Source organism: Hevea brasiliensis, chromosome 18 (genome assembly GCF_030052815.1).
Source record: "Hevea brasiliensis isolate MT/VB/25A 57/8 chromosome 18, ASM3005281v1, whole genome shotgun sequence".
NCBI lineage: Eukaryota > Viridiplantae > Streptophyta > Magnoliopsida > Malpighiales > Euphorbiaceae > Hevea > Hevea brasiliensis.
Window position 1 is genome coordinate 47,367,015 of NC_079510.1, and position 26,603 is coordinate 47,393,617.

Here is a 26,603-nt window from a genome sequence, read left to right on the forward strand (position 1 = left end):
ATTGAGGAATATAATTTGGCAAATTATATAGTCCACTAATCATTTTGGCAACCGTTTTTAAGATAGTGTTTAGTATTTTAGTTATATTTTTTTTTTATACTGTTTAGTGGTATAATATTTATATTAGTATTTAGAGATTGAGAAAGCATTTTGATTATGATTAACATGATTATATTATTATTTTTATATTTAATAGCTAATTTAATAACTATTTTTATCAATACTTCTCCTTAACATATAAACAGTTAACCATTAACAATTAATTATTAATAGCTAACTGTTAGTAAAATAATTGATAATTACTACAATAATTAACAATTAATATTAGCGAACATGGCCATAAAAAAAGATAGTTGTTCTTTGAATTTAGAAATGTAGAACTTACAGTTTCGTAAGTGAGGGTGTATATATGTATATGGGAGTATATAATAATTTATCAAATAATTAATTATGTGTGTATTTTAATTAATTAATAATTTGAGGTTTGTTTTGCTTAACCATGCAATTATATAAACATGGATTAATTGGAGCTATTATTATGGGGGTATTTAGTTCACCTGTTAGGTGTAGTTGATAGATACTCAAACAGATGAGTTAGAGTGTTTGTTAGGTTTAAAAAAATAAAGCTGATAGCTGATGGTTAATTGATATGGTACCCATCAGCTGCAGTTTATATCAGCTATATTTTTGAACTGTTTCTTATCAGCTGATAAATTATTTTATTTTATTTTTTATTTTAATCATATCATTCTTTTTTTTTATTTAACCCAAAAATTAATATTATTAATACTTTTATATTTTTTATTTATAATTTTAACATTTTAATTAATACATTTTAATTTTATTAAAATTATTTATTTTAATAACATAATAAATGATATAATATATTTATTTAATAATAAAATAAATAATATAATATAATAAATTTATAATTTTATATTTGCTTTAATAATAAAATAAATTATATAATATATATATTTATTAGTCATTTTACATTTTAACGGTAACAATTAAATATAATTTTATTAAATATTTAATATAAATCAATTATCATCAACTATCAAGTAATAATTATCAGCTGTATTCAATAGTTAAACCAAACAAATCTTGTATAGAAAGACTTAGCATCCAAAAGTCAATTAGATTATTAATTATGGAGAATATGTGTGCATGCGCGTTAACTCGAAGTGCTATTAATTAGAAGAATATTTATATATTTATATTAATTTGTTATTATTATTTGAATTGACTTGACGCATGATCATTTTTATATGTATTATTTTATTATAAAGAAAATACTACTTGACATAAAATAAATATATTCCGCGAATGCATAATTTCAATTAATATATGAAATGATTTAATTATGTAAGTAATAAACCAAGGTAAATAGAAAAAGTTTTATTAGTTAATTAGAAGGTGTTTGGTTGGATACTTATTTTTAATCTTTGATTTAAAATGTTTTTTTTTTAATTTTTAAGTTAATTTAAAAATAAATAATTTATTACACAATAAAATTATTTAAAGTCAACTTTTAAATAGTTTAAGTGTTTAATTAAAAAATATTTAAAAAAAAACTTAATTTATTAAAATGATTAAAAAGGATATATATTGAGTATTGTGATTATTAAAATAAGATTGTGTTGATATTTAAAAATTATTAAGATAATATATTTGTTTATTTAATAAAAAATAATTTTAAAATAAGTCATAAGAAGGATTTTATATATGATTTTTTTACTTATTTTAGGTAGTTTTTTAATTTATAAATAAAACCAAATACAAAATTATTTTATTTTTGATTTTCTACTTATAAGTAAATTTAATTAGGACTAAATATTCGATTCAAGCTAAATCTAATCGAAGCAAATCATTAAAACTGAATTAACTGAATTACTATATTTTAGAAATTGAACCAAACCGAAATGAATGAAAAATGAAATTGAATCAAACTGTTCTATTTCGATTTAGTTTGAACCAATCTATTTTGAGTTTTGATGGGTTTTTTAATTTAGACTTGATTTTTAAATTATTTGTATGACTTTGACATTGATTTGAACATAATAATTATTAATCAATGAAATTAAACAATTTATATATATATATAATTAAATATAATTCATAAATTCCCTATAAAAATAATCAATTTAAAAATTAATAAAGCAATTTGATTCGATTAGCTTCAATTGATTTTTTTCTCTCTAAAACCGAATTAAACCAAAGTAATATAAAATTGAACCGAACCCAATTATCTTAAAAATCAAACTAAATTATAGAATTAAAGTGGTTCGATTCAATTTATTCGATTCAAATTGAATAATACTCACCTCTAAATGTAACTAACTTATAAGTTAAAACAAGCACCATTTAAGTCGCTAAAATCAATTATACACTCTAATTAGCAACATCTTAATTAAAAAAAAATAGATGTACAAACTAATAGAGAAATAAGTGGGAATTAAAAAAAATATATCATAGAGAAAATTGTCCCATGCTACACGTGTATGTATGGTCACACACGTGTCATACTTGTTTGAGCTCCAAATATGATTTTATTTTCTATAGAGAAAGTCAATTATTTGATTATAAATATTATAAATAAAGAGGAATTGAGCTTAAGTCTTTCAAATTCAATGCATGCAATTCCATGACTTTTTTTTAACGACTCTTCCTTCACTTCACATGATAAAAGCAAAGCAACGGTCGACAATTTTGACTGAAAACACAGCAATCGCCAACACGATGTAGATAATGTATACATAAATTTCCCACAGGGACATGCAGAGAGCGGAAGGTGATCACCGTGTGCGTGCCCTGTCGGTATGAAATATTAAAAAACTAAAGGGAATTAAGTAAACAACACTGCTGCTAGGCAAATTAGTCTGCAAAACCCCCTTGAATTCTTCATTGATGTCAACAACTCAGGTGTTTTCGTTTCGACAAGATTTATCTCTTGCCGCTACCTTTGAAAAACCAGAGACGCAATCGCTTCAACAGCCATTCATTTCATTGGTATGTGCACGCTAGCCTTGAATTACATCATCTGCTCATTTATTTCATATAAAACCTTGGACTTTTGCCTCCTAAAATCCTTAGTCTAATTTCTACTCCGAACTATAGGCTTACAATGTGTGTGATTAATTACAAAATATTTGAATGAAATGGTTTGGGCGGAATGTGAAGACTCCTTTTTTTGGGTAAAAAAAAAAAAAAATTAGACGGAATAAAAATAAAAAACTACAACCAGCCCATAGCCCCATAAGAAAAACTACAATCCTAGAGGCCTATGGGCTCTGGATGGAGACAAATGAAAATTCATTATCTTAAGGAAGCCCACGAATGGTTTGAGTCCAGTCCATCAGGCAAAAGTCATTGCTTTTCATCATCTTCCGGTTGACGATGGGAATTATGAGCAGAGTTCAACAGATCGAATTTTTACGGGAATTAAATTCGCTCAATTCAAATAAAATAAATTTAATATTTTATAATTAATTTTAAAATAAATTTAAATTTTAAAAATAATATATATAACGAATTAAAATTAAAATTAAATATTATATATTGCCTATTAATTATTTAAATCAATTTATATAAATATTTAATTAAATATAAAATATATATTTTTATAATAATATTTATAAATTTTTATATATTTTATTTTATATAAAATATTAATTAAAATATATAAAATTAAATAAATTTAAATTTTTTTAATAATAATAAATAAATTTAAAATTATTTAAATAATTAAAAATAAATTTAAATTGAATTTAAATTTTAATAATATTAATTAAATTTATATTCAAATAATTTGATTTTCACGAGTACTTAGCCAAGCTGTGTGGTCTGTATTCAGCCCTGCAAAACAAATATCAACTTCAACTACATACTTCCATAAACCATGTGACAGTATGATCTTTTTCTTTCTCTGCGTTCCTGTCAGTGCCCATTGATAAATTAATCGCAGAGGTGACATGGAGTGCTGTTATTCCTTCAAACTGCCATCTCCATACCCTTCTTTAATCCTTAACCTTCAGGTGTGATAGTAAGCGAGTGTCTGCGTGTTTCTCTCCTACCATATTCTTTTTCTTGATCACTGGTGGTTGATACGTCTGTACGTTTATCCTCTGAACCTGTTTCTGATAACTTCTTTTTCAAGTGGGTGATTCTTGTTTAAAGCTGAAATTTGGGTTTCTTATTTAATTTCAGTTTGTAATTCCTTTTTTGCTTGCATGTATGGATACCGAGTGGAAAATTATGCTTACTGTAATTTGGTATTCAGTGATTGCTGTACCCCTCTTTTAGACAAGTTGTTGCTGAAATTTATGTTATTTAGGATTAGTCCAATTGCCTTGAAATCACTTGTCCATGTTTTCAATGTGAAGTTTGTATCCATATGAAGATGATTCTTAAATTGCGAACCATTTGATCCCAAAATCTGCCATCTTTTTCCCTTTCTTGAAATTGAAAGCTGATAGCTTTGTCTGACATTTAGCTTTTCAGCTGAAATTGCTGCACAAGCAGTATAGAAGTTATTTGTTTCGTCTGTTCTAGTTCTGATTCAGACGAGTATTATTTTCACTTTATAACTTAATCAACTACCACTGCTGCAGGGTTCTTCATCACCTGTTGGTAGCAGATTTTCCAAAAACTCTATTCATCCTCATTTGCTATCCTCTCCACTTCCTAAACCATTTCTTCACAGTAATGATTGACTACAGTATCAACAAAAATAGCTTTTTTCACTTTGAAGACATATAGAGGCTCCATGTTAGCAGAAGCTGGAAGGCAAGGTTGGGACTTTGGCAGGTTTTTTAAAACATTATATTTCTTCAATGGACCTCCATCCCCTGCTAAGGTTTGACATAGTTTTGGTTGGAATTTTTATCTCATCATATCAGCTAATCTTTTAAATTTTCAACTGGAACTTACTATCTGTTAAGTTCTTTGAGTTTCTAGTTGAAAAACTATCCAGTCAATCATCTAGTGAGCCAAAAAGCGTGATGGACAGTCCTGGCATTGTCCTGGTAGTTGGAGCTACTGGTGGTTTTGGCAAAAGAGTAGTTGACATCTTAAAGAAGAAAGGACAGCAAGTCCGAGTACTTGCATGTGCTCTTGCCGAAAAATTTATAAGTAGAAAGGAGAAGAGTCTGCTCACTTTTTCTTCCTCTTATTTTTGTTTCATATCAAAAATTTCTCAGGTCAGAAATGAAGAGAAGGCAAGAATGATGTTGGGCTCAGATATTGACTTGGTGAGCTGGCAGCCGTTGTAAATTAGCATGGTGATGAATTCAATGCTTGCAATTATTACATGTTACTTTTCAGTTTTGTAGTTGATAAAGCTTGCAGTCTTATCCATCTTATTGCTTTAGAATATGGTCTTTGGCTATGTGCTTAATGGTCTGAAAGGATATGAAGCGCGAGTTTAGACGTGTTGTTTTCAAACAATTTTATGTTATCTGAGGTGGCAATCTGAATCTGATAAAAGATGAAATTACTGATGTTCAACCTTCGGGTGAAACTGAAATTTGAGTATCAGGCAAAGCATGTAAACATCTGCAAAGGTGTAGCTTATTTGCTTTTTCTTGTATTTTCTTTTAAGGAAATAGTCACTTGGATTAAGCATTTGGTGGCAGCAGCATCAAATCACGATTTTATAAAATTTTCTGCATTATGTTTATTGGATAAATGTTCATTTCATGTCGAAGACATTGTGGATAGGATATTTCTTTTTCTCTTGTAGTGGTGGAAGATGATTGGTTCATTAATTTGGCTTACTTCATGTCAAAATTTTTCCACCATATAATTGCAAAATCTAATCCTGTTTCAGTTTCATGCTTCTAACTGGTCACTTCTCTTTCCTTTTGCACTTATCAGATAGTTGAAGATATCACTAAGGAAGACACATTGGTCCCTGAGTACTTCAAAGGGGTGAGGAAAGTTATTAATGCTGCTTCTGTTATTGTTGGTCCCAAGGAAGGTGATACTCCAGAAAGGGCGAAATACAGCCAAGTATGGTTGCAAACATCATTTACATGAATGTTCATAGTTGTGTGCTTGTCATCATAGAACTGGGCTATCATCATGAATATCTACCAAAATTTACATTTTCCAATTTTGGTGTCCCTTTGTCACCATTTTAAGTTTTTATTTCTTTCTACATTAGTTGCCTAACTTTCAATTACTATGTGCAGGGAATCAAATTCTTTGAACCAGAGGTACAGAAATGATTATCTATCTTGTGTGTGTTTTTGTTAAATTCATCTTCCCTGTTAAGTTAATTTGAAAACTTCATTTGCTTTTCCCATTTTTGTTGGAAGCATCAAATATTTTCGTTGTCGATATGTGGGGCTTTGTTTGATTTATGAAAGCAGATTAGAGGGGATTCACCTGAAATGGTGGAGTATGTTGGGATGAAGAATTTGATTAACGCTGTAAAGGGGAATGTTGGACTTTGAAGTGGGAAATTGCTATTTGAATGTGAAGGTATTATCTGTAATTGCATTAGCTAGTATTTTATGCTAACATGCTTACGATTATATAAACAACAAAAAGAATGAGTGCTCAGAAAATTATTTTGGCAAAACATTTATCCAACACATTGTTGGATTAGTTGATATGACTTGGCCCTGATCCCATGAACCTCAGTGCTCAACTGAATAATTTGAGAATTGTATTTTTTGTTCGCAGCCAATAGTTTTTGTTCTATACTTTTCCCCTATTCAGTAAGTACTATGATACTCTGAATCCGTGAACAAAAAAAGTGGATATCTTCTGCCTATTTTAATATTTACTGAAATGCAATATAACATGTTTTAAGCTTCAAATGAGATTCTTTATCCAACTTGCATGTTGCAGGCAATAGTTTCAGAGATTTACCTTGGGGTGCTTTAGATGATGTTGTGACGGGAGGCATTAGTGAAAATAATTTTCAAATTGACACAACTTGGAAAGGGGGGGGGGGGGAGGGTGGGTGTGGTGGTGTTGGGGGTGGACCAACTGGGATTTTCATAGGTTGGTTTCATTTAGACTCAGTTGCCTGGGTGGTTTCAGTAGTCAAATGTACTTTCTGTTTATGTCCTTTTCTTTTGCATGTTTGTACCTTGTCTGGTGTTGTTTCCACTGCAAATAATGGTGCCTTCACTAGCATCAGAACTAGGGTAATCTGCAGCATTTTAGTTTGATTTCTCACTTTTCTTTTGCAAAGACATGGTTTGTTTGCTGTTTGTCAACAGCTTTACTTTTTCGTTACCCATACTTTGATCGATGATTCTATCAGGCCAAATAGAAAATGATTGTATGTTAACGCCTTCTTTTAATTAAATTACTGAGTAGCATAGCATTTAAAATGGTTCCATTAAGCCTTTCTTCTGAATCTCATTTATATGTTTTCTGTTGTGTTGTGCCAGTTTTGACCGTTTAGAGCAGTAAGATTAAATACCATCTCCATATTTCCTAACCATATACAGAGCCTGTTATTAGTTTGGCTAATGGGGCTATAATTTATGGTCCAAGGACGTGCCTTTGTATTCCTTGTCTTGCACTTCATGTCATTAAATCTTTGTTCTTCATGATTTTGAAATTTGGTAGTGGTGGCCTGATTTTGACAAATCAAACTCTTTTAGAGTAGTTAGCTGATTTTCATGATATTGGAATAGAAAGTCCTGTGCTTAAACCACTAGACCTGCCAATTTCACATATAAAACTTATTATTACATGCGGTGGAGTGGAACTTATATAATGTTGGATGTAGTAAAAAACAAGTAATTTAAGTTGGAGCAATAATAGAAATTTTAGAAATTAGCCTTAACTGCCTATAAAAGTTACAAATGTTAGAAGTTTTGGTTCTATGAGGCACAACCTCTGCCAAGCAATGTCATTCTGCATTTTCAATTTTTCAGCGGTACTGATGATTCTTTTAAAATGATAACTTCAGCAGAAAATGGTGACGGATGTATTGCTTTATTAGTGATGGAATGGAATGTTTTGCTTTAACTTAGCAAGTCTTATGTAATATTGTAAATTTACATTAATATCTTTCCAGAATTTTTCAACGCCTGAGGACCTTTCTGCGTATGATGGTTTGGAACTAAGCCTTAAAGGTGATGATTGTTGGTATAAACTTATTGTTCGTACTAGCCGTGATTGGGACGCTGCTGGTTATACAGCAAGCTTCGACACTGTTGAATGATGGCAATCAGTAAGTCAGATCCCGACTTCCTTTTGATTGCTTTGTTAAAGAAATATGTTCTCAATTGGAACGACTTTTTCCAGATACGCTTGCCATTTTCTTCTTTGAGGCCAATTTTTTGAGCTCGGACTGTATCAGATGCTCCTCCATTTGATCAAAGCAATATTGTATCATTGCAGGCATGTTATATCTGCTGAGGATTATTTATTTTCTGCTTCATTAGCTTCTTACTTTTTGGTCAATTAACCAAATATATTTTCAGCTCATGTTCAGCAAGTTTGAGTATGATGGGAAACTGAATCCAACTTTTTTGGAGGGTCCATTTGAGCTTCCCTTATCAAGTATAAGGGCCTTCACAAATGATCCTATAACTCCCAAGTTTAACATTTGTTTTGTTTGTTTCTTTTTTAATGTCTTGAATTTAGTGATCTGCTGAAATTTTTTAATTTGGGTTTTGTCCATCGTAGGTTTGTACATGTGAGCTCTGCAGGAGTAACTAGACCAGAAAGGCCTGGCCTCAATTCCAGTAAACAACCTCCTGCTGTATGCTTGAACAAGGAATTGGGTTTTATCCTAACTTTTAGGTTGAATGTTGGTTGTTATCTATGTATAAGCTGTTTGTGTCAGTGTAAATTCCGTTACCTCAACGAAGCCTAGTAGTTTAATAATATATTATTTGGAACTCATTGCTGCTTATGAAGTTGCGGGACTTCTGAATCTGACTTGTTCACTGAACCACATATTGTTAATACATGGTTCATGAGGTCAAACCATGAACTCAATTGATGGATTTGTAAAAAGAAGGGCAGAAGGTTGAAGTTTAATGGAAAAGATGGAAAGAAGATTCTAAATATTTGATATGTTAGCTTTTGAAGAAAAGACTAATAGGAATATGAACTCTTAAATTTACAGGGACTGCATAAAAAATGGAAAAAATAAAGACATCTTGGAACTCAAAGTAAAGAGAGAGGAATACCAATAACATGTTATGTGCACATGCAGAATACAAACTCACATGGAGATCATGATCTAGCTGATTGCTGTTTTCCGACAATATTTGGTTGGATGAATTTATTCAGTTCTTTGTTGGCTATTGACATCCCGTTGCTGCTGAATTTATGTGTGCTTATGTATGGTGAGGGATGGCTATGAATGATCCAAATTCAGGCTGACTGAGCTAATAGACTAGGAAGTAGGAAAGTGATTTTGCATCTATCATCAACACCTCAGGCCACAGCAAGTCCAGCGAAAATAATTTCCCTCTTTATTTCAACCATCTGGCTAGAATTTGAAACTTCAGTGTTTGGAACTATCTCAAATTTTTTTGGAAACTTATTAGCTTTAGCCTTTATGACAGGGAGAAGATTTGATACGTGAAAGTGGCATGCCATATGCAATTGTAAGGCCTTGTGTATTAACTGAGGAGCCTGCTGGTGCAGATCTCATTTTTGACCAAGGAGACAATATAACGGTATAGCACTAATATGAAAGTTTAACTTTTCTTTTTTTGTTTATACTTGTTTAGATATGGCACAAACTTTTATAGGATTATATTAGGTGGTTCAGCTGAATATTCTTTGTTGGCTGGGAGGGAGTTGCACTCTGAAATTCATTGAGGACAAGTGATTGGTGTTGCCTCTGTTATCTTTAACCATTTTTGTGAGTAAAATATCAAGGGAAGAGGTTGCTCGGATTTGTGTTGCTGCTATGGAAAGCCTGTATGCATAGCACAAGACATTTGAGGTTCCAACTGTTCTAGTTTTGAGCTAAAAATCTTTTCCTTTAGAGGTTTTAGTTTGGGACAATCTTATGAATGTATGCTTCTTTTGCAGGTTAAAAGTGTGATTCCTTTCAGTGAACCATTTATAGTGGTTACAGGGAATATTTTAAAACTTTGAAAAATGGTATTACAGGGAAAGAATACCTAAAACGAAGTCCTGTTCCAGTCTAATTCCCATAGACAAAAGGTGCGCTTTTATTATTAGCTCTGTTAGTGATAGATTTGATGATCACATTATCAAATTTCATTTACATATATAGGATTCAACAAAAAGAAGCAGAACTACTGCCTAATATTCCAAATAAGGACATCCTTACCAGGAAATGACAAAGAACATAATATATTGTAAGTTTACTGACTACAAACTGTGAAAGAATAGGATGAATTTTGGCTCTGTTTGTGTACTGAACGTCTGATTTACAATAAAAGTGGGTATTTGAACTACTACTGGTTATAGTTTAGAAGATTTTCTGTTCAATATCATTAATATTTCCCTGAAATTATGCTAAAATTTGTACGTACTTGTAGGCATATTTCTACTTTTATGCTTGTTTTGAGTTGGTAGGTTGACTGCATATGGTTTGATGAACTGGAGAAAATCATGGGTGAAAGCAATGTATTGCTGATCAGTAAATAAAGTGGACTATGGAAAGGAATTCAATTTTTTGTATAAAGACTTTCATCACAGCTTCACTTATTATACAGCAATTACCACAATGAGTTTCATAATCTATTTTGTTCTTGCAGATCATACCCCTACAATTACAAAATGATGAAGCAGAGGTTTCTTGGGAATCATTGGGCGGGCTAGCAAGAAAAGAGATACCAAGAAAGTTGAAACAATTAGGGATTAATGTTGGAGTGAGTGTGTAGAAAAATCTTGTCTTCATAAACTATTCAGGAAAATAACCACACAAAAGCACATCTTTTGTATATTCCAAGCTGTATATAAACCAAATTTCTTGTCTCATTTCATCTGATAATTTGAAATCGTGAATATATCATCTCAATTCCATGAATTACATTGATTTCTGTGCATTAGAATGAAAGAGAGAAGAAGAGAATTTTTCAGATATTGAATTAGAAATGACGAGGCATGGAAATCGCGAATTATATTGATGAGAGAACAGGTGCTTCAGATGATTCAGGACCAGCCTCATGCTTTGTATGTATTCTTGTCTAGACGGCCAATGTTAATTACTTTTCCTATGTACAATGCTGTGTTCTGTGAGCATATATTTTGGAAGAAAATGGATGTGACAAAGGTAAAAAAAGGTAAAAACAAAGGAAAAACAGACAACGACACAAGATGGAGCATCTCTGATACAAACAGTGTTGTTTGGAGCATCTGCAAACCTATTACTATCAAGGTTTCGATTTCACTGTAGAATTCCATATGCAGAAAAAAACAACAGTAAATTTTTTAAGTTAGACGAGAAAGAGAGAGAAGAAAGGGACAAAGGGTGCTGAATCCCTCTATCTACTGATCAATGTTTCCCAGAAGAATCTTTTTTTTTTTTTCTCCAAATGTAATAAAGGTAAGAAAAACTTTTAACATAGCAAGCCCTTTTCTAATTCAATATTATTTAGGAACGAGATGAACTCAGAAAACTCTTCGATTACTAAACTATATCTATATAATTGTTTATTTTATATATATATATATTCTGAGTTTGGACAAAATTATATCTATGTTAGGTTGGAGATATATAATATGGATCATAATAATATTGCAGATCTTTTTAGGTGCATCGATTTACGTCAGCCTGTTATACCCATTGCATGCAAAGGTTTCCGTCCTTGGACCCACGAGTACGTATTTGCATGAGCTGTGATTTTGGAGTTTCTGTCAAGTTTCTCAACCTGGATTTGCTTGCACGTGATATTCACGTGAGAGACGGCTCCTCTCATACCAGCTACAAACCTATTCAAGCTTAGAATCAAACTAACACGAGACTAAAATCGAATCAGATTAGAGCTTTACAAGTCCACTGTATTTATGACATTATGGCTTGTAGTAAGCTTATGCATTTGATATTTAAAATTAAGTTGAACCAATTTGTCATTTTGCCTTTGCATTTAATTCCCTCTTTGGAACTTTCCCTTGTTTGGGTTTCTGCAGTTGTTGAATGGAAGTGAACTGATGTGCCCAAATGGCCAAATTCAAGTAGTTTCTTCACATATTTAAATAATTTCTGTTAACTTTAATTAGATTTGATTTCATGTGTGTATTCTTGATAAATTATGAAGTATACTAAATGAGACACTGTGCAAGCTACCTTTTTCCTTCTTTTTCTTTTCTTTACTTAACTTTAAAATAAAAATCTTTTGGAAAAAAAGAGTTTGAGAATTAATTAATTAGCCCTGAATATAATATTGCATCACTTTCATTGGAAACTGAATAGGAGTATCCCATTAAAAGTGAAAAAGGACAGGACAATATGAGATCATAAATGGTTGAAGGCTTAGGCTTTGCAACAAATGCAGAGAAATTGAATAAAATTTAAAGAAGGGAAAACAGTGAGGGTTTAGCTATGAATTAAGGAGATATTAAGTTCAAAAAGGGTAAGAAAAATGAGAGATATTTTCATATCTATCTCTCTCTGTCTCTATTTGCTTCCAAGAAAATTAATGAAACAGTAGTAAAAAGAGAAACAAGAATTTAGCAGAGAGCAGCATACATTACAGAAAGCTTTATGTCTTCTACTAGGTCGACGTTCATCCAAAACATTTCTAAGTTTTTCAAGCATTCCTTCTTCTGTGAATATCCGATCTGGGGAGATCAAGAAAGCACTTCTTCTAATGGGAGGAGACCACAATCCACTTTGCTCATAATCAAAATCAAATTCACTCACATCAAAGAATTTCTTGAGAAGTCTATCCGACACAGACTTGGACACCATCTGAATCTTTTGAGGAGAGGACTCAGGCAAAGGCAATGAAGGAGAGGAAGATGAAAATTGTTCAGAGGTAGACATTTTCAAAACTCAATAAAGAAAAAACAAGATAATAGAAGAAAGTATGTTTGAGAAGAGAAGGAGGCAACATTTTTAGAGGCAATGAAAGTGAAGGTGGGAACTGTGACAAAGACGTTTATGGCTGTATGCAATCATAGAGAGGTCATGAGCTAGCATAACTAAAAGTGTTCTTTTAAATATTAGATTCTAAGTGTAGAGAGAAGAAGGTGACAATTTTTTTTATTCATATATTTTTTTTATTATCTATATGTGTGAGAGTACTTTGTTTGATGGACACAAGGCACATATTCTTTTGGTGGACACTATTGCAAATCATTCTTGCTTAGGGGACTTCTAATACATGGTTGCTGTCCAAGATTCCCATGGTGGTTGCAACTATTACAGGACAAAGAGAATTTTTAGTAACCTAAGACTAGGACTTAGGTCAATTGCTTGCAAGGTCATGACTAGTTAAGCAACAAGAAAAAATAATAGTAATAATAATAATAATAAATCGTGCAATGGTAATAATAATTCAAAGCACAAAATGCAATCATTTCTTCACATGTTAATATGAATTTCATGGATTAACCATCATATATAACCTATGGTAAATCATGATAATCAAAGTAAAGTCAAAGGGAAAATGTATCCAAGAACTTCAAATGATAACAATCAATTTATGGTAATTTGTGGTTAACATTCTCCTAAAAAAAAGTAGTGACTAATATCTAAAATAAAATGATTAATGGAGAGACGCATAGATGGGCTTGGGCTTGAAACGAGATGTTGGACAAGCCCATTAAGCGAGGCCTTACAAAATTTATATATTGTTGATGGAGCCACAACCAAAGATGCATACGAGGATGATCCATTGCCCAATTCCAGGTTTCGGCCAATTTAAAAATATACCATAATGTACAAGGTCCATTCTTGAAAAAAGGACCTAGTGAAAGGGAAAAAAACTCATATTCAAGCCCTCACATTTTGGTATTTTTATTATTAAGTTCTTTGTGGAAGTTTATTTTTAGTAAAGTCTTTCAATTTTTGTTTTTTGACGCATTAAAAGCTTTTTTAATGTCACAAATGGGATAAGAATGCACATTGACATAGTAATTACTGTCATCATCGATGATAATATTAATCGTTAACTGTTAGTTGTTTTAGTAGCTATCAATTATTTTATTAACTATTAACCGCTAGATATTAACAGTTATATTAGTTGTTAAATAAAATAATAATATAGTCTTGTTGACTCTAATCAAAATTATCCCTTCACCTCTAAAGGTTAGGAATGGTAGTTTTTAATGAACTACTTTATCAATTTTCAAACATTAGTATAAATATTATACTACCAAATAATATAAATAAAATAAATAGTAGTCAAAATACTAAACACTGCTTTAAAAATTATTGCCGAATAGTGTTTATGAGTGAGATATTAACTCCCCAAATCCATAAAAAGTAAAATCAAACTTTTTTTTTCATAAAAATTCAAATTCTGCTCCAAGTTTAGTCATCTTTTATCTCACACTAATAATTTACTCCAAAGTCTATTATAAGACTTACATACTGTTTAAAAATTAATCATCTATAATTTTATTAGTTTGAGAGTTGCTAAGACTCATTTAGCACTCTCTAGTTGAGAGTTTGACTCTTATCAATAATTTTTTTAGTGAATGATTTGTAAATTTCAATATAATCTCTTAAAGAGGTTAATGATGTACCATAATCTTAGAATGATAAAGCCTCTCCTCAATTAAACTTTTACTAAATGAAAAAGATTGATCATCTTCGTACCTTCTCCAAGGCTAATAAAAGCAAAGGCTCACTAGCAAAAACACAAAAAATCCAAGGATTTAAGAATGGATTTTTCTACAAAATAAGTGAAATATACGCTATTTATTGCATTATGGTAAAAATCTTGATCATTTATTTCAAACGAAGTGAATTAGGCATTAAACATAAAGCTAGTAACTTAATGTTAAATGGTGAGAAACCAAGGTTGAGAAATCAAACTAGCTTGGAAGGAAATACCATTTTTTCCCCTTGATTTTGTTGGTGGATTTTAACTAGCCAATTAATCAAGGATCGCACACGATGAGAAAAGCTAATTACACTTCTTCAAAGACATAAATACCCTTACATTAAAGCCATCCGTGAGAGTTATATTATGTTAATTAACCTGATTTGCTCAAGGACATTGTGGTCATTTAAATCTCCTTCTAAAGGATCAGACGTTCCCTTTCTCCAATTTTCTTTTCTGGAGTACGGACAGGAGTCTCACCCATTTCCAGTTCACCTCCAGAGCTTTCAAAAGCACACATAAGCTTTTAGATTTGAAGGATTGATTTTTTTTTTTGAAGAAATACAAGACCCAATTCCTTTCTTTGAAGCAAAGCAAGCGAAGAAGTGATGGCAGGGTACAGAGCTGAAGATGATTACGATTACCTCTTCAAGGTGGTGCTGATCGGTGACTCTGGTGTGGGCAAGTCAAATCTGCTCTCCAGGTTCACTCGGAACGAATTTAGCTTGGAATCTAAGTCCACTATTGGAGTCGAGTTCGCTACTCGCAGCTTGAACGTCGATGGCAAAGTCATCAAGGCCCAGATTTGGGATACTGCTGGCCAAGAGAGGTCTGTGTTCTCGTGTTTATTTTGCTTATGTATTTGTGGATTTTGTGATCTGGGGTTTTCCATTGGTTTCTGAAGGTGCTGCGTTTTTTTCTTTTTTTTTTTTTTTCAAGTTTATGGTGGTTTTGTTGATCTCCGTGCTTCTTCTATTTTTGGAAGGCGACCTGTTTTTTTTTTTTTTGGATATTTTATGTGTTTGACACAGATTTCTGCTTTTGTGATCTGGGTTTTTCATACATAAGAGGTTCCGTATCTTAAATAAGCTTTCTACTAGTTCCTGGAAGTGAAAACCGAGGAAAAGAGAAGGGAAAACTGAAGTAAATTGGATGTTGAATGTTTTGTGTTAATGTTGGTATTTGAGATTTGTCTATTATTTAGGTTCGCTTTGCTTTTATAGCAGTGATCTTGGTTTTAGGAAGTTTTGGATTTAGATATGCGATGGAGATCCGTAGATCTTGACTGTTTACAGCTTCTATATGCAGTTTGTATGTTTAAATTGCCCGTTGTATGAGTAGTTCGACATTGAGTTGGGAGTGAAGAGAAAGTATTCAAGTTTTTCCTTTGGGTTAGTTCAATCTTTGGTAATTGTTGAGGGAAAGGAAGGGCATCATCATTGTGCTGCCCATGCACTGAATCCGTTAGTAACTATTTGTGAATCATACATACTGTAAAATCAGGATTACCCTTTAGTTTAACCTATACATTGGTGGCCGGAGAAATGCCAAGGCATTTTAGATTCATAGATTTGATTTGGACTGATTGATGGTGGAATTTCTGAATTTGATTTTGGGTCATGCTCAAGGAGTTTTCTGTCACTTTGCTCCTAAAATTATTGTGAAAAGTAGGATACAGTTAGGCTTCCCAAGAAATATGTAGTTGTGCAAATCCTGTAGTTTTTTCCCACATTTTTTTTAAACGGAAGGGGGAGGAGGAGAGGGGGAGGTAGTGGATATTGGGATTTGAATTCTTTACCTCTTGTAATATGATGGTAAGCCCTTGACCGTTGGACTATGGTTCCAATGCTTAAATTAACAACATTATCATTAGCTTGTCCTTCATTTTCCTTCTGTCCTACCCCCAACCTCTCCCCTCTTTCTCTCTAAAAATGTACTTAACAACATATACCATATAATGTGTAAATTATAATATGTAAATTAGCAATGGGTAGTAATAATAAACCATAAAGCTGGGGAGAATCATTTATGTCCTGATCCCTACTCCAATTGCTGATGTGTATGTATGTTAAATCACGTTATGATGGAGTAAACCATATGCTTTATTGACAATTTGATGCGCTAGGTCCTGCATAGTAATCAGCAACCAGTAGAATGGTGGTGCTTTTTTATTAATCTCATCTCATCCTCCAATACATATTACTTTTTATCTCTGATTGAAATTAATCTATGTAGATAACCAATACAAATTAATTTATCGGTTAAAATTCCTTTTCTCTTTATCAGTTTTATTAATATTTTATTTTCATTATGCGGGCTTAAATTTAATAATTTTATGGCGTACCTCTGACAGTCATAAGAATAACTTTATCTTTCACTTTTTAGAACGTATTCCTCTACATCGGATTGAAATTTCAACCCATCACTTTTGACATAAATGTAATTTCATTGCCCCAAGGAGTTATTCATGCTCTTGAGTGCTAGTATGGATTTTTTTTTTTTTTTTTTTGTGTGATGATCATTGTAGGCATCTTTACTTTTAGATGAAAACCTAGGTTTAAGAGTGCAGTGATTCTAGGGTACCCGGAGTTCACATGCCTCTCATTCTCATGTTTCAGCTGCGAAACAAAACCAACTTCATTTGTTTTCGAAGCCCTTCCCACTGGAAGATGCCAGCTGGTTTGCTGGTAGACTGGTGGAGATGAAACTTGTGATCTTGGTTCAAGATTCTGTAGGATATTTAGCACCATTTTTGTATTCCAAGTTCCAACTACTCTTCTAACTAGCAGATAGTAAATAACTGATGCTGTTTAAGATGCAGAGTGCAGGCTGAGTTCATGTACCTCTCATTCTCATGCTTCAACTGCAAAACAAAACCAACTTCATTTGTTTTCAAAACCCTTCCCACTGGAAGATGCCAGCTGCTTTGCTGGTACAGACTGGTGGACATGAAACTTATGATCTTGGTTCAAGATTCTGTAGGATACTCAGCATGATTTTTGTATTCCAAGTTCCAGCTACTCTTCTAACTAGCAGATAGTAAATAACTGATACTGTTTAAGATGCAGAGCAAAGTCCTTCCTGCCTTCTTACATCTTGAAGTTTGTTTCAAGCCTACCATCGCCATTCTTGACCTTTATTATTTCTAGGAATTTGTGTATCCCACAAATTACAATCTAGGAATGTCTTTGCTTTCTGAAGCATGTCCATGGCCAGCATACATGTGATGCCTTTGTGCAATACGTTATTGATAGCAAAGGCAAAAGTGAAGGTGTTTTCTTGCTTTGCATGTGTAATCAGAGGGTATTGACTATTGATGTAATGGTTGTAATAATATTGTAGTGATGCAAATCTACTCAAGATCTAGATATAAAGCATGTGTTCAACTGTGTTGTTCTCGTGGTTATGGCAACTTAACAAGAGTATAGTAGAATGGAAGTTTTACAATAGTTGTGATAATGGGCTGGATCACCCTCCTGGATGTGTGTTTGTTGAAGGAACAAAAAAGGTCCTAGCTTATTACCCCAAAAAAAAAGTAGTCTGAGCTGGTTTCAAGGTTCCCTTTCTTACTAGTGTGGATTGTTGAGTTTTGAGAATTGGATGTTGCGTCTACCTATCCCATCAACTTTGCAGCACATTCAAGATTGGTGATATCTTTATATTGGATGCAATATTGGTTGTAATAATATTTTAGTAATGCAAATGCACTCAAGATCTAGATATAAAGCATTTGTTCAATTGTGTTGTTCTGGTGGTAATGGCATCTTAACAAGAGTTTAGTAGAATGGAAGTGTTACAATACTTGTGATAATAGTTATGGTAATGGGCTGTATCACCCTCTTGGATGTGTGTTCTTTGAGGAAAAAAAAAGGTCCTTGCTTATTACCCTAAAAAAAAAAAAATCTGAGCTGGTTTCAAGGTTCCCTTTTTACTAGTGTGGGATTATTGAGTTTTGAGAATTGGATGTTGAGTCTACCTATCCATATCAACTTTGCAGCTCATGCAAGATTGGTGATATCTTCATATTTGAGGTTGTAGCTGTCTCTTCAGTCTCTCATGGTTCTGCTTTTTCCTTTGCTTTTCATTATTTTGAGTATGTAAACATTGATGTCTGGAATTAAATGCAGGAAAATCTCATGGGACGCTTTCCTTTTTTCATTTAGAAGTTATGTGAGAAAAAGTGAGCTAGAAAATCTTGCAAATATCCATACAATTGCCTGTAAAATCCATGTTCGTTTTGCATGTTCTAAATTTCCTAGGGTTGTAAAGTAGAAGGTGAAGGGTTTTGCTGCCCTGCCTTAGTTTTACGCATCTTCAAGTGGTTAATTAAAAGAAATCCCTGGGCTGTAAAGTTAAACACCAAACCACCACCACCACCACCACCACCTCCCCCCGCCCCCTGCCCAACAAAACCCCCCGGGGTGCGGCAGGGCCCTTCTCTTTCTTTTTTCCTATGCCCCTCTCTGAAAGAGCAACAATCTCTGTTTCATCCTAGACTTGGTATTCTATTCATCTGAAAACCTTTTCATTCCTCTGATAATGTCTTTATTCTGTGCATTAGATTTTAAGAAACATTATGAAGTCTATTCTCATAATTTTTGGGAGCAGGATTACATGATAATGATTGGTTATTCAACTTCTAATCTCTAGAGGTCTGTCAAGATATTTATTCATACCAATATAACTTAAACTTTTTATTTGTTCTTTCTGGTATAAATATGTTGCTGACATGTCAATGTTGATGCCAAAATGTGCATGTCAGAACTTTCCTGGTAGTTTATTGGAAATGATATTTGATGTGTAATCAGGGCAGGGTTTATTTTATTTGAAATAAGCATGTGATTTTTATTACTTAAATATGGACACGAGCTCATACTTTCTTTTCAATGATATGCATAATTCAAGTGCATCTTTTACGTATTGTTGGATTATTTCAAGCGTAATTGTATATGATTCTGTTATCACAATTATTGTGCTGTTTGCGAAGCCCAAAAATTTGTTTGGTTAAGTATGGTTAGTGGGTTCTCAGCAAAATTACATCAACTCACTAGGTAAGGCATGTGAACCTGGCACAACTTGACCAAACGTTAATAGATGTTGCATGGTAATTTGAATGCTTTGTAGGTATCAATTTACATGAAAAAGCTGTCAATTTGCTGCTTTCATGGGATATGATCTTGTTGATAATTTGATATTGCAATTCCCATCTTAATTGTGGGACTCTTAGGTGTGCACCATTCAAGCTGCAGTAATTGGATTGTTTTTAGATGCCAAATCAGTTTAGTTGCTCGATTTCTTCATAGAATTTTTCTTAAGATCCCACATTGATTTGGGATAGGGGTAATGTGCCCCTTGTATGGCCTTAGGCACTCCTCCTCCCTTAAGCTAGCTTTTAGGGGTGAGTTAGGCCTGACCCATTTTTTTAAGATGATATCAGAGCCTCTTCAACCAATATTTGGGCCTCCCATAAGTATTTCACACTCCAGGTGTTTGGTCCTAAGCGTAACGGGGTTGTATTATGATCCCACATTGGTTTGGGATATGGGTAATGTGCCCCCTTATATAGCATTAGGCACTCCTCCCCCCTTGGGGTGAGTTAGGTCCAGCCCATTTTGTTAAGAATTTTTAGAGTTCTGTTATATGTAATGTTGTTCTGTTTTCTGTCACCATATGCTCAAATTCTATCAATCACCCAATGGCTTCTCTTCTACTTCTCATTGTTATTTTGAACTTATCTTTTGTATTTTATAGGTACCGTGCCATAACTAGTGCTTACTACAGAGGAGCAGTGGGTGCACTACTTGTGTATGATGTCACACGACACTCAACGTTTGAAAATGTTGAAAGGTGGCTAAGGGAATTGAGGGACCATACTGATCCCAATATTGTGGTCATGCTCATTGGTAATAAATCAGATCTTCGCCACCTTGTTGCCGTCTCAACTGAAGATGGGAAATCCTTTGCAGAGAGAGAGTCCCTCTACTTCATGGAAACTTCTGCTCTGGAAGCAACTAATGTGGACAATGCATTTGCTGAAGTGCTTACTCAGATCTACCGTATTGTAAGCAAGAAGGCTATGGAAACTGGTGATGAAGGTGCCGCTTCAACTGTTCCATCGAAAGGAGAGAAAATCGACGTTAGTAAAGATGTTTCTGCTATGAAGAGAGTAGGGTGCTGCTCAAGCTAGGAGTTTAGTCTGAATTCAATTGTTACATAGGATGGCGCTGGTTTGTTTTTGCACCATCTGTTTTAATGTACACCATTATTATGTAAAATTTTCTCAAAGATTCCCACAGTAGGAGAGCTGGGGATTGATTTTTACTTTGATTTTCTTCAGAGCCTTTCGTTCGACTGTTATTTCTAGCTGACTGAGAGCTTAATTAGGAACAAGGTATTACGCTGCTGCTTTTAAAATGGTTCTGAGTGAAGTTCGAACCTGCTGCGTTAAGCTATCTATTTAGTTGTATTAATTCATGTTTGTAATCACATTTTCCTGCATTAGTTCATAGGTAATTGAATTAAATTACACTATTGCTTTTGAAAATTTGCTTCTGTCTCATTCTCTGAAGCTATCATTCATTTTATAGGAGTAGTTGTCTTTGAGGTCTCTAACTCTATTAGAATGGACTGTCTATATTAAAATGATTTAGACTATTTTGATTAGATAAGCCCAAGTTCAAATCCATTTCAATGGCAGATGCTGATCTGTTTATTAATTCACATTACTGAATTTCTAATAATATATACATAATTCAAATTAACATAAACATCTCCAACGAGAAACGAATCAATCATAAAAGGGAAACAAGAAACTTGTTGCTTAGAGTTTGCAGGTTGCTGGTTAATCTTTTATCTCTAAGCTGGCTTTAAAGCTTGTTGGGTTTAGGCGTTAGTTGACAGCTAGAAGTTGATGATAGTTGATTTATGCTAAGTATTTAGTAAAATCATGCTTAATTATTATTATTGATATGTAAAATGTCTAATAAGGATATATATATCATATAATTTATTTTATTATTGAAATAAAAATAAAATTATAAATTTATTATATTATATTATTTATTTTATTGTTAAATTAAATATATAATTTTTAATTTAGTGTATTATATCATTTATTATATTATTAAAGTAAATATATAATTATTAATTTATTATATTATATTACTTATTTAATTATTAAAATAAGAAAATAATTAAATTTTTTAAAAATAATTAAATAACTTTAAAATTGTAATTATCAAATAATAAAGTAATTATTATTGTTATAAAAAAAACTTGTTGCTAATACTAAGTTTTTAGATGTAAAAAATATATTTTTCATAATAAATAAGTACTTATATCTTATGTTATTAATAACAAAGTTTTTTTTTTAATTTATCAACGCTCTAATTCACTTATTTTATTATTTATCAACTATCAGTTGCACTCAAAAGATAAATCAAATACCTTTAATTTGTTTAAATCACACTTATCCCAATGCCATGCTTTGGATTGGGAAGGAATTGACTATTTCTCTTTTAATTAAGCATATTAACCATTGTAACTAGAAAAAAAAAGCATATTAACCGTTCATTAACAAACGTTATGGTGACCTTGCTGATGACGTTGTGCCATGCACATGTTATATATTTAATGTGGGATTGAATAATCAATTATTAATTAAGCAAAAGCCCTAATAGAAATTTAAAACTTCATAAGCATCCTTAAAAACTTAAATTTTACCATTTAAATTTGTTTAAATAACGCCAAATATTCAAATTTATTTTAATTCAATTCTTTTAATTTTAGATCATTTTGATTAAATTTTATTTAAAATTAAAATTAAAAAAGAGGAGTGTGCCCGACATATTATAAATAATAAAAAAAAAATCTTTTTCCCTTCTTTCTCTCTTTCCACTCTCTCTCTTCTCTCCGCAACTTGTTCATCTCCATTTGTGAAAAAAGCAGACTTGAATTCATTTGTGACCAGAATGCTAAATTAGAATTTCAGGAAGAGAAAATCAAAAAGGCCATTTATGGGAAGATGAAAGCTACCCGGCTGATCTTCAAATAATAGAGTAAAATTAGAGCAGTTGGAAGATGCGTGCATGATGCCTATCAGATAATTGATTCAGTCGCCATGAGATCGAGTTGTTCATGCTCACCAAGACCAATTGTATGGTTCCTCTTACTGTGCATCACCTGGTTTGCTGTTCAATTTCTATAGTTTCACGTCCACATAAAAGAGAAGATTCAGGCAACAGAACATCTTGACCAAGCTGACCTTTGCATAATATAATATTCTGAAAAGATAAATAAATTCACTGACATCGTTGTATCATGAGCTATCAAAGAAATAAAACCAGCTTACCTTCATGACTTGGAATCAAATTAGAAATGTTGTGTGAGAGATCCAATGTACAACTCCCTTGCTCTGTTACAGGACCATGGCTGAATAACGCAAAGCTTGACATTGAGGATACAGGTCATGTTAAATTATTCTAAAGCGTATTTTATTATTATTATTGTTGTTGTTATCCCTATCAAGTAGTTACTAAGTAGTTATCTAAATAAGAGATAGGTAGTTATCAATTTCTGTTATTTTGTATCAGACTTGTATCAGTTACTTTGTTCTAATTCTTCTATTGAATAAATATTTTTCTAGGCTCTTCTTCTATTTTTGATTTATAATCTGGGCAGTATTTAGTTCTATTTTTTACAGGTCATGGTGCCTTCTATGGGATTGCACCATGTCTTTGGTATGTTTTCTTTTCAAATATTATCTGCCTATATTTTTCCTTCTGTTGGGTCTTCCCTGAACTAGAATTCGTCTTCCCTGAACTAGAATTTAAGTCAACATTAGTAGTGTTCTGATACATTCTTTGCACTTACTCTACAAACAGGATACTCTGAAACGTGTTGTAAAGGGGTTGTTGGTACCATATTGGCAGCATCTACTCCTTACACCCGCTTCCTCATGTATGGCGTTGACTATGCCATTGTCAACCTTAGCATGCCACATGTTGATTTGTAGGTGCAGGATTTCCTACTACACGAGACACCCTGCATTGTGGCTGAAAAATTGGTGGAGTATGCCTATAAGCTCGAGTATTCTCTGGGGAGATATGTTCTATACAATACTCATGCTTGGACAGAGATCAGTCATTGGCTAACCGAACGAGCAAGGCAGAAGAGATTGTTGAAGACTTGACACCATAGATGACAATAGTGGCAGTGATATTGCTTGTCAAGTTTGTGGATCTCATGATAGAGGAGAGGCTATGCTGATATACAACGATGAAAATGGTTATATTGGTTGTAGTAGAGGTATGAATATAGACTGTTGTGATCCTTTAGAAAATATTCCAGTTCCAAAGTTGATGTCCTAATTCATTCCAGGTGTATTTTTCACAAATGGATGATGAACCAAGAGAGAGAGAGTGAAAAGAGACAAAGGAAAGAAAAAGGTAATTCTTTTTTAATTATTTTATGATGTGCCAGGTGTGAAACACGTGTTTAGTTTAAAAAATATAACATGCAACACCACTTCAATAGAGGACACACTCCCCTGTTTTTAAATTTTAAATATGGATTAAATTTAAATAAATTTTCAGAATTCGATGAATTGATTTAAAATTAAAAAAATTAAATTAACATGCTAAAAATTTAAATTTTTGGCTTCATTTAGCATTTAAATTTTAATGCAAGAATACTAATACTTATTTTATAAAATATAATAACAACATATAATTAACGGAAAAAATAATTATTACTTTACTATTTAATTAAGCATTTAATTAATTTTATATTCTTTTAGCTTTAATATAATTTTTGTATTGACTATTAAATAGTGTCTGATTAAATTTATGTGCAACTCAATTGGTCATTTTCCTAAATAACCTCAAGGGCACACTGTCAGACTTGATCTATGCATGTCTGATATATAGGTGCAAATTGAATTTTAGGGTTCATAGTTTAATATTTCTTGTTGGTCTCACATCTAACTATGATCCCGTTTGGGTTGAAATTTAGAGATAAAAAAGCTTTTATATATATATATATATATATATATATATATGGATGCAACTTGTGGAATATTAAGTATTAATCAGCTATTTAAGCTTACAATTAATTATTAAATCACCTAAAAGTCAAAACTTGGTGGCAGTTTGATTTGAAATTGTGGTTTTGGGAAGCCAATCAATTGAATCTCCTCGTGCCCAAATCATACGATCCAAGTTCTGAGCTATATATCAAAAAGTTGTTTCCACGTGCATCACATTAATGATTAATCCAATTGCATCACACTCCAACGCTTTATACAGGAATTTACCCCATTCCAGGGCACACAAACTAATGCTCAAGCGAAACCAGCCTTTTCCAACTACATGCATTATGCATACAAATATGCTAGACCCGAAAGGATTTCTTTTGAGTTAAGTCTAAACTTTAAAGAGTTTGAATGATTCGAATTAATTCATAATTAAAATGATGTGTTAATTTGAATAATTTGAGAACATCTTTTGATACCTTCTAATTTCTAAAGAGAGAACTTTTCTCTATTTTTTTGAGTGGGTTTCTAATTCATTGAGCCACAATCTTTTTGAGACCTTTCTCTGCTCTTTTCGGGAAGAAAAATGTTCTTCTCTTTTTTGAAAAGTGGGTTAGTGCCTTCCCACCTCTAAGTTGGGATGATTAGAGATTCCTTTTTTTATTTTTTTTTATTTTTTTATTTTGGTTGCAGATCTGTTATGCTTAAGGAGAGAGGTGTTTATTAACGATCTAAGCAATGATAGGCGACTTGCATGAGGCGTGTTGTGTTTTGTGCTCTATCTTGATAGCAGTGAAGGATGTTATCTCTAGGATCCTAATGTTGTTCTTGATTAATGGTGGTTGACCCCTAAGACTATAAGAGAGTGCAACGCTATTGAGTTCTGCCATGCTTCATCTTCTTGGAAATGCTGATGTTACATTTGAGTTTCGACTTCTTGAGGTTTCGGCATTTGGCTTGAAAAGAGGGACTTGAGTTGCTAGCTTGGGGAAGACTCTCTCACTCATACCTGGTTTACAATTGAAGTAGCTTTTGGTCTTTGCTCTTCCAAATGATGCTGCAACTTCATCAAAAGTTGGAGGAGAACGGCAATGTGTTAGGTGAACTTGCCTATCTTTGCACTTTGGATCGAACAAACCTACTTGCCTAGCCTGTAGGGTTTACAATTTGTGAGCCTCTAGGCCTCTAAATCTAATTTTCTTTTCAAATCTCTATGGCCTTGGGCCTTGTACTGCAAATTTTTTTTGGGAAAAAAAAACCATCAACCCGAGCTGTTCGGTACCTCTATTGACTACGATAATAATATGTCTTTTCAGGCAGGAAGCTGGAAGCACGCAACAACATGATTTTATGCTAAATTAGTTGCATGAGTAGCTAGCAGCCAAACCCAATCCCTGGCTGCTCTACAAGTTGTAGTACATTATTAGTTTCCTAGTGAAAAGCACCTCAATTTGTGGCTGTTTCTACACACACGTTTTCTACATAAGAAATATCAAAAGCCACTTGCCTTATAATTTCAATTCTATCCATTTTCCATCAACCCTAAACAAAAATATCAGACAACTACTTGTGTGCATTATTGGTGACAAAAAGGTTAGGTGTTTTTCATTGACTATATAATAAAGATGTTTAATGCACTCCCATTTCTTACAATAATTAATGTTGAATAAGGACAAGAATTAATTTCATATATAGCTGCCTTGATATCAACTAAAAATCATAAATGTAATTGTTAGTGTTACAGTAATTTTCTTTTTTTTTTTTTTATACATGAAATTGAAATTATATCCATTCTGAGACGGCAAATGCATCATAATTACAACAGGATCGCGACAGAC

The 26,603-nt window shown here is 32.5% G+C and overlaps 2 protein-coding genes across 9 annotated transcripts; both read left to right on the forward strand.

Annotated features, from left to right (window-relative positions):
- Positions 1–3,955: 3,955 nt before the first annotated feature.
- Positions 3,956–11,959, forward strand: LOC110649611 (uncharacterized). Of its 8 annotated transcripts, none has more exons than XM_058140411.1 (7): positions 3,957–4,114; positions 4,614–5,252; positions 5,878–6,012; positions 6,195–6,218; positions 8,045–8,200; positions 8,275–9,662; positions 9,749–9,937. In XM_058140411.1, exons 2-5 carry the CDS (start codon positions 5,004–5,006, stop codon positions 8,189–8,191), a joined length of 555 nt encoding a protein of 184 aa, XP_057996394.1. In that variant the 5' UTR covers positions 3,957–4,114; positions 4,614–5,003; the 3' UTR covers positions 8,192–8,200; positions 8,275–9,662; positions 9,749–9,937. The 8 variants fall into 8 exon arrangements, 3 of the variants coding, with proteins under 3 accessions (XP_057996396.1, XP_057996394.1, XP_057996395.1); XR_009145997.1 differs by lacking the exons at positions 3,957–4,114; positions 4,614–5,252; positions 5,878–6,012; positions 6,195–6,218 and adding exons at positions 10,024–10,158; positions 10,232–10,316; positions 10,719–11,509; positions 11,708–11,958 and having other exon boundaries at positions 6,976–8,200; positions 9,749–9,934; XM_058140413.1 differs by lacking the exons at positions 8,275–9,662; positions 9,749–9,937 and adding an exon at positions 6,321–6,486 and having other exon boundaries at positions 3,956–4,114; positions 8,045–8,128.
- A 3,184-nt stretch (positions 11,960–15,143) lies between these two features.
- On the forward strand, positions 15,144–21,279 carry LOC110649651 (ras-related protein RABA1d). Its single transcript, XM_021804319.2, has 2 exons — positions 15,144–15,564; positions 20,487–21,279. Exons 1-2 carry the CDS (start codon positions 15,344–15,346, stop codon positions 20,920–20,922), a joined length of 657 nt encoding a protein of 218 aa, XP_021660011.1. The 5' UTR covers positions 15,144–15,343; the 3' UTR covers positions 20,923–21,279.
- The last annotated feature ends 5,324 nt before the right edge of the window (positions 21,280–26,603 follow it).

Bases quoted from the DNA above. Each gene is read 5' to 3' on its own strand.
- LOC110649611 (XM_058140411.1), top strand. From the start codon at position 5,004: ATGGACAGTCCTGGCATTGTCCTGGTAGTTGGAGCTACTGGTGGTTTT. The intron at 5,253-5,877 runs GTGAGCTGGCAG...TGCACTTATCAG, and splicing joins TGGGCTCAGATATTGACTTG to ATAGTTGAAGATATCACTAA. The intron at 6,219-8,044 runs GTACAGAAATGA...ATATCTTTCCAG, and splicing joins TCAAATTCTTTGAACCAGAG to AATTTTTCAACGCCTGAGGA.
- LOC110649651 (XM_021804319.2), top strand. From the start codon at position 15,344: ATGGCAGGGTACAGAGCTGAAGATGATTACGATTACCTCTTCAAGGTG. The intron at 15,565-20,486 runs GTCTGTGTTCTC...TGTATTTTATAG, and splicing joins GATACTGCTGGCCAAGAGAG to GTACCGTGCCATAACTAGTG.